We start from the raw sequence: 12,611 nt of genomic DNA on the forward strand, positions 1-12,611 counted from the left end.
GTTGCAATTTCTGCCTGGGAAGGTCTGGCTGAGTAGCTATGGGTATTGGGACCCAGCATTTAATATGAATATGATCGCAGTGCACAATGTATCTTCAGCTGTGCCAGTCAGCTTCTAGACAAAAGGATGGGCCAGTGCCGAGAGCTGCTTTTCAAGTGGCTCCTACCCAGTTCTTCCCATTTTAGGCCCCTCTTTTGTCTCAGAATTCTAGAGCTCTCTGCTTTCTCACATCCTTAAACCATTTAAGGATTATGTGGTATAAATCAAGTGGATTGTCAGCCTTTCCCATGACCACTATAGCATTCAGCCTTCTTGTATCTGCTAAGATACCATTCATTGATCTGTGTTCTAGCTTGCAAATTTCTGGTGCTGTTGTCCTCTTTCTGACTTTCCTGCTATTGTAAGGTTTGTTTTGGTTTTTTGTTTTTGTTTTTTTTCCTTTTTTTAAGTGTTTACTCTAGTTTTAGTGAGACTTTGGGATAGACAGAAATTAAATGCATATGTTCAGTCTTCCATCTTAACCTGAAAGTTAATAAATTCAATTAAAGAGGATATATTCAGAAGGGACGCTTTGTTTGTGCTATTTTTTACATTAAAACTTCATGCATAGGGTTTGTTTCCAAAAAGCCAAAGTACTTCCAACCTGATGTAATCACGTATTCCTTTTCTTCTAGTTGGGGCAAGAAGAAAGATACGAATTGCTCAATGTTCTGGAATTCACCAGGTAAAACAGCTGCTCTGTGATTTATATCTGTGAGATGAAATTCTATACATTTTTGTTTTTCTCTTTTAAATAACTAGGAGTGTGCTTTATTTATTTAGCTAAATTTATTTAGACAAAATACTAAAATCATCAGTGTAGTTTATAATTGTCATAGCTGCCAATAAGTCATGAACACCCATCTTCAGAGTATTGCAGGACATGACTCCTGGAGGCAGTGTAAAAATATTTTTGAACATAGCTGGTCTGCATCACAACTGTGGAGTATAGGACCAAGAGTCCCATGGCTGGTGATCTGGAAACATTATACTTAGATGCACTAGGATTTATGTGTAGTGAAGATGAATCAGAGTCAAGAACCCAGCAGTCTAATTCTGTGTTCATTGTATCTAATTATCTTTGAGATTTCAGAAACCATATCCATCCCTCCATTTAGGTATAAAACCAGTTACCACCTAGTAGGGAAAAGCAGAAATCAAAGAGATTATCCTACTTTATTTCTTAAGGTCAAATAATAGATGCCTTCTAATGATAATCAGTGATATCTCCGTGATTTTGGCTTTTTTATTTCTTCATGACTATGCAGTTTCCTAACCTACATTCTTAGGGCAAATAGGCCTCAGGTAACAGGATGGTTTTTAAAGATTGCATCACCATTAACAGGGCACTTAAGGCTAGGCCACGGCCAGGAGGTAACACTGCTCTTCAAGGAAATAACAGTTTACCTAAATCCTTGAACTTTCTCCTACATAAGGCAAGCTTATACACTCACTGACTAGAAAAGGCATTTCCTACATTATGGAGGTTCCTCAAAAAGTTAAAAATAGAACTACCCTACAATCCAGCAATTGCACTACTAGATATTTACCCAAAGAATACAGAAATACCAACTCAAAGGGATACATGCACCCTGATGTTTATAGCAGCATTATCAACAATAGCCAAATTATGGAAAGAACCCAATGTACATTGACTGATGAATGGGTAAAGATGTGATATACATACACAATGGAATATTACTCAACCATAAAAAAGAACAAAATCTTGCCATTTGTAACAAGGTAGATGGAGCGAGAGAGTATTTTGCTAAGTGAAATAAGTTAGAGAAAGACAAATACCATATGATTTCACTCATGTGCAGTATAAGAAACAAAGCAAACAATCGTAGAGGAAAAAAGAGATGAAAACCAAGAAACAGACTCTTAACTAAGAAGAACAAACTGATTACAGTTACAGAGGGGAGGGGTGGTGGGGGGTGGGTGAAATAAGTGGTGGAGATTAAGGGATGCATTTGTCATGAGCACTGAGTATTGAATGGAAGTGCTGAGTCACTAAATTTTACATTTGAAACTAATAATACACTGTATGTTAACTGGAATTTAAGTAAAAACTAAAATAAATAAATAGAAACACTTGTAACTTACTGGGAAAAAAAAGTCATTTCCTTTTCTATGCCAGCTTTGGTTGCTATCTTGGTTGGGAGTAACCACATGCCAGTGTTTAATATAAAAAATAATGGGGTCTGTCTAATGTATTATTTAAACACTGCTCTCTTGTATGTGCTGAAAGGCTCAAGGGAAAATGCATGAGAAATTGGATGAGTAACTATAATAGAGCATATATATATATATATATTTCCAAAATGTATTCCTGGCCTCTTTTTTTCATGTCAAAATGGCTGTTTTTGCTAAGTCCACTTGCATTATATCCACAAGATACTATAAATAGTATATCATTAGCATTTGGGTATGTTTGTTTATTAACACATACCTGGAAGCATCACGAAGAAAAATAAAGCGCGGTCAGGGGTTTAAGGTCTATCAGGATGCAGCGATGGGGCAGGCGTAAGGATAAAAGTGAGAGAAGTGGCTATGGTGGTATTAAAAGAGGCTCTGGGAAAAACATTAGTGGTTCAGACTAGGATGATGGTAGTGCAAAGAAAGTGAAGTTGATAGAATCCAGATACCTTCTGGAAGAATGTCAGAGGGCCTTTGGGGTGGATTGGAGGTGGAAGAAGGAGGAAAGGGTTAGAGCCTCTGGCATAAACAACTGAGTAGGTAGAGGTGCCGTTTATACAGATGGCAGATATAGGAATAGATGTGCAGGATGAGATGTTTGAATCATTACGTTTGAGATGCCCCTGAGATATACGGGTGGAGGTGGTGGGACAGGCTGTGGATATGAGGGCCTGGAACATAAAAGAGAAGCCTATGATTGAAATATAAATTTGGTTCTTGTTGGCCTGTAAATGGGCTTTCTCTCTCTCTCTCTCTCTCTCTTTCTCTCTCAAATAATTAAAGCCAAAGAAATGAGTTGGATCTCTTAGATATAAAATACAGAATGAGAGAAATAAGAAAGGCTGAGGATTGCTCTACGACTAACCCCAACTTCTAAGGGTTGATTAGAAGAAGAGGAATCTGCAAAAGAAACTACTTTGTGGTTAGAGAGGTAGAGGATAAAGAGAGGATGACTGCATAGAGCCAGGAGAAGAGGTGGATTTCAAGGTGACCGTGGTCTTCTGTGTCAGAGACTGCAGCGAGGTCAGGTGAGCTGAAGGTGGAAAGTATATGCTGAATTTAGCCGCTCAGTGGGAAGGTCAGGAGAGAAGCCAGGTGGCAGTGATGGGGGGGGGGGGGGTGGCATTCAGGGGATGTAGGTGGAGACCATGCATGTAGCAGTTGTTTAGGGTTGAGTTGTGAATGGGGATGTGGCTCTCTTGGGGCACATTCTTTGGGCTGAGTTTTGTAGGAGAGAGACTCAAACATGCGCAACTGATGAGCAAGACCCAGTCTAGAAGTGGAAGACGCAGACTCAGGAGGGCAGCATAGCTTGAGGAGTGAGGTTACTGAGGAAGAAGAGTGAGAGAGGAGGTTCACATGTGAAAGGAAGTCCTCTGATAAGAAAAGAAATACTTCCTCCATTGTCAGGAAAAGAGGCAGAGAGGATGATGCCCAGCAGATAAATGTGTAGGTGTTAATGGCAAAAAGAACAGAGATTTTTGTCTGTAGCTTTCATCGAGGTGAATTGCAAAAATTCAAAGGATCCGGAGTACAAGGGTTCATTAGAGACTTGGAGAAGGGAGAAGGTGTTCCAAATCCTGCAGATAGAGAGCAAGTTTATTAGAAAAAGGTGACATGTTGCTGAACAGTAGTGAGCACCCAGGTGACATGGATATCTTGGATTTCCTAAACTCGGTGGCAGGGTGACTTTTCTCCAACTATGTCCATCTACTGTGGTGCCACAGAAAGCATTCCCATTTCCCCAGGATTTGTGAGTTTTGCCAGCAGAAGAAAGGAGCAGAAAAGTTGATGAGTTTGGGACCATCTCATTAAAGTTGGATTAAGGAGGCACCAAGAAGGGCTGAAACAGAATATAGACTATTCAATGTCATTACGGAGAGGGCCCAATTGAATGTATTCCCAAAGCACAGGGACAGCGATCGGAGGTACTAATACAGTGGGGATTCTAGATGGAGGAACAGAAGACTAAATATTTCTAGATACCTCAGAAAGAAACTCCTGACTGTGTGGTATGCTAGGATACCATATCTAACTGCTCCTTATATTGGACTCACCTCTGTTCGTAGCAGAATATTGTAAGGTAAACAAATAGATACAGACCCTTGAGAAGTCCTTCTTCTCCCTCATTTCTGGAGAGAATGCTTATATGCGCCTATTTCTAAATGAGGCATATCTTATGCAGTCTGTGCCACTTCTATTCAGTGTCATTTGCTATCTCTGCAAATGCAGTGCAAGATGCTGTGTGTTTGACTACCATTTTTATATCGCCAACGTAGTGTTAAAATGCTTGTGCTCATTAGCTTAGCTTTGTCATATAAATTGGGCTTTTTGCATGATGCCAGTGGTTTGCTAGTAATCATTGAAAAACAATCGTTGTGAATGCATAAGTCAGTTTTTAAGTGCCAGTGTTTGCCTTTCTGTGTGGTTTGGGTATATATTTAACATAGATTATTATTTCTGTTTGTATTTAAAGTTGTAACATACAATTCCTCTTAAAAGACACTGACTTTAATATTTTTTAAATCTTAAAACATTGAGCCAGAACTCTCTTCTGCTCAAGTGGGTACTAACTCTTGCAGGCTTCCTGGGATCTATTTTGTAAATTATTCCTTTAGGGCAGTAGATGGTACCCTGGTGCCTTAAAAAGACGTGATGTAACTTTCAAAGATACCCAGCCATACACCCAGGGGACAGTTTGTGTATGTGGAAGGATAGGACTCATAATTTGGTCACATTTATTTTTTCACTGTGAGCGTTAAAATATGTGAGGCATGACAAACATATATATGCATATTCTCAGTATGATGACACATTATGGAAAACCTCTTTCTTTCAGCGCTAGAAAAAGAATGTCGGTGATTGTTCGCACTCCATCCGGGAAGTTACGACTTTACTGCAAAGGAGCTGTAAGTTTTTATTTTTGTCTTTAACAGTTTTGATTTATGACGGTTTATAATGTATACGTTCAGCATTCTGCTATGGAAATGTAACACAGATGTTTAGCATAAAGTTGCTGACATCCACTTTCCTTGGTGTTTTATAGTAATAGTGTTCAGCCTCTTCTGGTGAAATGCGGAATTCCTTCTGGGTAAATTTGGTGCTTTGAAAAAATTTGGCCTAGGTTATGTATATAATTCAATTTTTGATACATAATATTTGAGGTTTATATTATAAAATACGTTAGAAGACAATTAAAGTAGAAAATGCTTTGAAATTGTATTAGAAATGTAATGATCCACACCAGTTTGAATCTAATTTTTTTAAAGACCATAGAAACATGGGGAAAAATTGGATCACAGTGACTGCTGTAATTTTCATCATATGGTCATTACTATTTGTTTTGCATTGTTCTAATTATAACAGAATTTCTAACTATTGGTTGGTTTTGTATATTGGCAGGTTATATTGGCAAAAATAGTAATTTGTTATTCGAAGTGAATTTTCCTAGTTAAAATATGTTTACACTCATAGAAATCTAAATAAGGGGTCTACGGACCAGAGCCACTTTTTGTTCTTAAAATTAGCATTTTTCTTCTGAATTATCCTTTCTGGATACCTAATCTACTTGGACTAGTCAGATAACATACCAACTTAGAACTTTCCAATTTTAAATATAATTGCAACCTTGATTTATTGAATGAAACTTGGAAACTGAACTTATTAGGAAGCCAAAGCTTATTACTTAAATTTTTGTTGAAAATGTTTTTCAATGCCTTGGTTTTAAAGCATTGAAATGCAATTTTGAATGCTGTGTTTTTAAAGCATTTTGGTAGAATTATTTCGTGACGTCTCATAAATTTAGGTTTAGAATTCCTCCAGTTGTTGACTGAAACAAGTAACATTTATTCATTGTGTGCACTTTATCTACCAGCCTTTCAGCTCGATTTTGGAAAAAGGAAGATAAGACCCAACACTTGTCAGGAGCTGAGCCTAGTCAGGAAAATATATATAAAGAGAAGACTAGTATACAATATTGAGGTATACTTTAAAGCTCTCCCACATTCCAAGGGTAGTATTTAGTGATAAGGGAATGATTGATATGTGTTCAGTTGACACTCAACTTACATCCTTACATTCTTAGTTTTGAGTAATCATCCATCTAGAACCTTTGGGGAGTTAAAGCACTGAATAAACTATAAAAACACTGGATTTCCTTTTTGTATAATCATGGAGAGTTTGTATACATTAACTTGCTTATTGCATTGTTTCCCCTCACTCCCAACCAAGTTGGCTGTGAAATGCCGCTGAATGCTAAAAAGGCAGAAATATGTAAAACAGCAAGGTACACTTGAGAACTGCACACAGTTTGGCAGGGAATAGCAGAATTCAAGGCTGGCAAGGTGAGCATGCATTAGGTCATGCATTATTTTCATGCTCACGAACTTGTATTTTTTTCTGAATTGTTCTGATGCCATTTAGGAAGATGGCTTAAGGCAGAAAAGAGATGCATACAGAGTTACCAGTTGATGCTATTGACTATAGTCCCAAGAGTTGATAAGGATCTGAACCAAGACAGTTGCAGAGAGGATTGAGAGGGTGGAGATTTAGGACTTAGTAACTGATTACATGTGGGTGATGAGGGAAACCATGATCTAGGATTATTATCCAATTTCAACTTAACTGGGTAGACGAAGTGGTACCACGTCCCATGATAGAGGGTTGGGAACTACATCTGGGCCATGAGGCAGAGATGTTTGGATTATACAGGGGAAGGAATCTAGGGTGCTGATACAGATTTAGGAGTTAACAAGTATAGCTGGAAACTAAAAGCAGAGGATTGATGAGATCTTGTAAGGAGATATTACATGAAAAGAAGAGGCTAAAAGTGAAGAGTAGAGGATCTAAAAAGAGAGATTTAATCAGGATTGGGGAGCAGTGGTTGGAGTTTGGTTTCTGTGAGACAATGGGGGCAAATAGTGCTTTCTGTAAAATGTGGATGGGAGCCTCTTTGATGCCTGAGACAGTGATGAGGTTCCTAATTATGAGAAGAGACTAAGAAAAGCTCATACCAACTCTGCTGGGGGGTAATATAAAACCATCAGATTGGGGTACACACAAACAAGGAGAGAGTGAGAGCAAAACTTAGGGACACATGAGGAAAGTCTAATGCCGAAGAGAGAACAAGCATGTAAACCACTGGACACGAATTCACTCCAGGTGAAATCATTTGTACAGACAGGTCTGGCCAAGGATGCTTAGAGCTCAACATGATTTAAAAAAAAAACAACAACAACTATTTTTAATCAAAAAGAAATTGGGGTTGAGGGGTGGGGGTACGTGTAAGCTAAACTGGAAATCATAAACAATCAAGAGAAAACATCAGTAAATGGAATAAACTCTAAACAGAGTGGAAGGGGCAGGGGCGGAGTTAGTGAATTGGAAGACAGCACTGAAGAGTTCATCTAGAATACAGCACAGAGAGATGGTGGTTCTCTGTGTGTGTGTGGATATGGATGGTTTATTTTTTTATTCTTTTCCAGGTTTTCTGCAATGAAGTCGGCTTGCTTTTTTAATTTTAAATGAAAAAAAAGGAAAAGTATACAATATACAGTTTATGTCTGCAATAGTAGCCTATTTTTAAAAAGTTATATCGACACGAATAAAATCTTAATTTATTCAAGAAAATAAAAACGCTATTCCAATAGGGGTCGCCTATAGGGGCGCCTGGGTGGCTCAGTCGGTGAAGCGTCAGACTTTGACTCAGGTCATGAGCTCTCGGTTTGTGAGTTCAAGCCCTGTGTGGGGCTCTGTGCTGACAGTTCAGAGCCTGGAGCCTGCTTCAGATTCTGTGTCTCCCCATCTCTTGGCCCCTTCCATGCTCATGCTCTGTCTCTCTCTTTCTCTCAATAATCAATAAACGTTAAAAAAAATTTTTTTTAATACTAATAATTAGGGGCGCCTGGGTGGCGCAGTTGGTTAAGCGTCCGACTTCAGCCAGGTCACGATCTCGCGGTCCGTGAGTTCGAGCCCCGCGTCGGGCTCTGGGCTGATGGCTCAGAGCCTGGAGCCTGTTTCCGATTCTGTGTCTCCCTCTCTCTCTGCCCCTCTCCTGTTCATGCTCTGTCTCTCTCTGTCCCAAAAATAAATAAACATTGAATAAATAAATAAATAAATAAATAAATACTAATAATTAAAAAAAAATAAAAGATGAACAGGAAAACAACTTTTCAAGTGAAAATCGACCTAAGATGAGTTATTCATCTTGAAGCTGTAGACTTTTCACATAAACACCTGGAATCTGTGCCGTGCACTCCAGGAACATCCCCTCTTGCACTGTTTTCTGATCGTACCTTGCTGAGGGGCTAGGACACCAGATAAGTAAATCCAGTTAGGATTTTCTGTAAATGTAGACTCAGTAGGTTCTAATCCGATCCTAAGGGTACACACGCTTTCGTTCCTGTGAAGAAACCTTTTTTGGTCCTAACCACGTACCATATACTTGATGTAGCTCTCTGAATTAATGAGCATTACTCTGGGTAAAAAGTTGATCTTCATGTATTTCTGACAGGTAAGCATGGCCAGTTGTGACTATCGTTTAAAAACATACCATATAATTCATGTATATTCTGTGTCTTGCGTTCCTTGATACCATAAAGAAGATAGAAAATTCTATTTTGGACATCAGTGTCTTCCGCTAGAAAATGTGGCTACGTTGCAGAATTTAATCTTCCTTATCACTTTGGTTTTCGTGACTTTAATTTTTTAGAAGATTTTCTTAGTTTCAAAGCAGCCTATTTAGTTTCTTTGAAAAAGTCATTAGCCTCTGGAAAAAAATAGATTTCACAAGTTATACCTTTCATTCCTAGAAAGGAACCATGAGGGGAAATTACCATTTCCTTTTGCTTTGCCCCCCCCCCTTCCTATTCCACCACTAAAGAATGAAAAGAAATTCATAATCGGGGCCTGGAATATTCCATCTGTCCTGAGGTCACTAAGTTCTTGTTTCTCTCAAGGGTTCTAAATCATACTCCATTAGCCTCCTTCCAAATCTCAGCCCTGAGACTGGAGACCCCAAAATGGGTAATACCACTGAGAAAGTAATTGCAGGTAAATGATTTATTTTTTCCTAGTCTAATAAAACCATGAAGGCCAAACACTAAAATTCTTAAAACATTAAATCCAAGCTGAGGAATAACTAAAGGAACAATAAGCAATTTATAAAGGGGCAAAAATCAGAGAACTGTAAGTGGTGCACAACATTCACGCCGAAAGGCACTTTAAAGATAATCCAGTGGGGCGCCTGGGTGGCGCAGTCGGTTAAGCGTCCTACTTCAGCCAGGTCACGATCTCGCGGTCCATGAGTTCGAGCCCCGCATCAGGCTCTGGGTTGATGGCTCGGAGCCTGGAGCCTGTTTCCGATTCTGTGTCTCCCTCTGTCTCTGCCCCTCCCCCATTCATGCTCTGTCTCTCTCTGTCCCAAAAATAAATAAAAACGTTGAAAAAAAAATTTAAAGATAATCCAGTAATTGCATTTTACAGACTAAGTTAATTGAGCTTTCAGAAGATAAAGTGACACAATCAGAAATATTCAGCTATCAGGCAATGCTAGATTTGTTCAGAATTCTCCTTATCATACCCGCCAACCCTCTCAGTGGATTTGGCCTTGTGTTTCTCAGAGTTTGTTCTCTGTGAGCACCAGCCCCATAGAGATGCCCTAATCCCTAGCCCGGGCTCCATAGTGAATGAGTCTGGGGAACATACCACATGGCCCCCTTAGACATCTGTTCACATTAGCATTTTAAGGGCTCTAAGTATTCCTACAGGGCAAGCTTTGTTCAGCCCAGCACTTCCCAAACTTTTTGAGTACTGGACCATTTTTCCCTGTGGCACCCAGGAACACTGCAGTGTCCTGCCCTACCTTCAGGGTTGGGGAAGATCTTGCAAGATAAGTGAGGTACTGCTAGAATATGAAATGTTGATCACTGGAGTAACCACGGATGTATTCAGAAAGGAGAAAGATGAAAATATATGACTCAAACCTTATTTCTTAGTGTCACTAGGGAAACAGTGTTATTAGGCAAAAAATATTTTGTGCTTTAAAATGAATGCTCAAAGTGATTGCTTGTTTTTATACTGATTTGCTGCTAATAATGCTGCCAACATTAATGTTCATTAAGCTCAAGATGCTTACTTTAATTGCATTCTACCTTCTGTTTGTTTTCGAGGACACTGTAATTTATGATCGACTGGCAGAGACTTCAAAATACAAAGAAATTACCCTAAAACATTTAGAGCAGTTTGCTACAGAAGGTGAGTATAATACAGCAATACAGCATGATTAAAATAAAAGGAAATCAAATACTTCTGGTGTCTTGCAAGATTGTTGTTTCTTGACTTAGAAATTCCTAAAGTAAGAGAACAATTAATGTTGATAATTTAGATTATACTACATGCTGTTCCTATTATTTTTGCTTTGCTTCTCTGTATTAAAATTTTGAGAGACTTAGCCCCCAAGTTTTGGGGGTATAGGGCTTATAAATCTGTTCACTTTTTAGAATGGGTACTATTCACATTATAAATATGTTGTATCTCTAGCAGTGTAGAAGGAAGAGAAACAAAACAACTGGCTATGCTAGTCTGAATAAGAAAGAGGAGAAAAATAAGCCTATATGGCTATAAGAATAGTTATTCAGTATAGTTTTAACTCAAGACTTCTTAGGCCCCTACCACATGACAGGCTCTGTGTGAGGCTTGGGATCTAAACATGTTAAGTCCTGTCTCTGTGTCCTCCTGAAACGTATGATCTGTATAGCAGAGCAGTGCATAGTCTAGGGGAATGATCTAGATTAGATGGGAGGACTCGAGAGTCCTTGAACAGTAGGGTCTGTTACTACAAGAATTTGTAGAGCCTTATCTCTGAACTTAACAGAAGTAGTCAGAGCTGTATCTAAATCTCCCATCTAAGGTTTCACTCTTGTCTGCTTCAGCTACAACGGTCACCAAATGCAGCAAGCCTGACCTCTGATCAAATCCTTCTTCCTCTTAATCCAAAAGCTGCAAAAAGATAGGAACGTTTTAAAAAGCACGAGGTTTTGAAAAGCAAGGGCATAAAGAACCTTCTCCCAGCTCTCCAAAAATGCAAGAGCATGGAGACACTCCTGTTCATAGAGTTCATATTCCTCAAGGCGCATCCTCAGCTGGGCTCGGCGGGTACAACCTAGCCAGCATCCTGCCCAGGTTCTTTTTCTGGAGGAGGGTTGAGGGAGCATCTCTCTCTTCTCTGGTTATGATACGAGGATAGTCCAGCTCCTAGACAAATTTAAGTTTTCTTGGTCTTCACCTCCACCCTATTCTTTCTGGCCCTGGGCTGAACATCGCTTTTACTCCATGGCTACCCCAGAGTAAGTCTTCAGCCAAATTTCCAAAAGAGAAAAACATGTCCTAATATGGCCCCAAAGATTTAGCTTCTACTCTCCGTGAGCTGGCAATGGACAACCCTACTCCTTTCTTGGAAGATAGAGTCCTCTGGGCACTTTATGTTCTCTGCTTCTTATTTCTGACATGTTCCCTGGTCATATTTTATTTGGCTTGAGGTCACTAGCACCTCGTTATTCTATGAGTTAATGACTTTGAGTGAGGGTGTTGTCTTCTCAGGAACCCAATTAACTGCATTTGTCCTGGCTGACAAATGCTTTTGCTTCTTCCTTGTTCCAATCCACCGTTTTTTGTTTTTTGTTTGGCTGAAGGTGGTTTCCAAGTGAGTTATGAAATTGATAGACACTGATCACGAGGAGTAGGTCATCTCAAACATCAGATTTGGTTGTTTTCCTAGGGTGTTTCTGATGAGTACTTTTGTTTTGTCACTATCCCTCTTTATACTACACTTTTATGGTGATAAAGAACAATAATAAATACAAGCATATATCCCTGTATGAGGCACATGGCTTTCCTAGGAGACCCCATTGGGGTCCCTCTTTTTCCTCATAAGCATCTATGAAGCATCTACAAGCCAGCTACTGTGCCCAGTACTAGAGTTAGAGGTATGAAGAACTCAGGGCCCCTTCCCTCCAGGATCTGTACACTAATACAGGAAATCCACAAGAAAAACAGTATGAAACATTGTCATTCACACCATAGGTGTGTTTGGGGATTTCTGCCTGTGGGGTCTGAGTGAGAGGAGAATGCTTCCGAGAGATGACGTTACGAACTGAGTCTTAAGGCAGATGCGAGGCAGACAGTTGAGGGAGTTGGAGGGAGTGAAAGGGGGGAAAAGTGACCAGCGTGTGCAGAGACCCTGGTGTATAGGAGGTAAATGGCAGAGAAGGAGGTTGAAGACAATTGGTACAGGGTAAGTGAGCCAGATTTGGGGGTTTGGACTTTATCCCGGGGAATAATTGAAAGATCTCAAAAAAGGAATAATCTGATAAGAT

At 39.5% G+C, this 12,611-nt stretch overlaps 1 protein-coding gene across 6 annotated transcripts in view; it reads left to right on the top strand.

Moving 5' to 3' along the window:
• Positions 1-12,611, top strand: part of ATP8A1 (ATPase phospholipid transporting 8A1) — a 230,889-nt gene that overhangs the window by 106,994 nt on the left and 111,284 nt on the right. For all 6 annotated transcript variants that reach the window (XM_040484736.1, XM_040484719.1, XM_040484746.1 and 3 more), the window contains 3 exons: positions 675-724; positions 5,078-5,147; positions 10,407-10,491. In XM_040484736.1, coding sequence (XP_040340670.1) covers positions 675-724; positions 5,078-5,147; positions 10,407-10,491 — 205 coding nt within the window. The remainder of the gene's footprint in view (positions 1-674; positions 725-5,077; positions 5,148-10,406; positions 10,492-12,611) is intronic.

This window comes from Herpailurus yagouaroundi, unplaced genomic scaffold (genome assembly GCF_014898765.1).
Source record: "Herpailurus yagouaroundi ecotype Mexico unplaced genomic scaffold, PumYag 28, whole genome shotgun sequence".
NCBI lineage: Eukaryota > Metazoa > Chordata > Mammalia > Carnivora > Felidae > Herpailurus > Herpailurus yagouaroundi.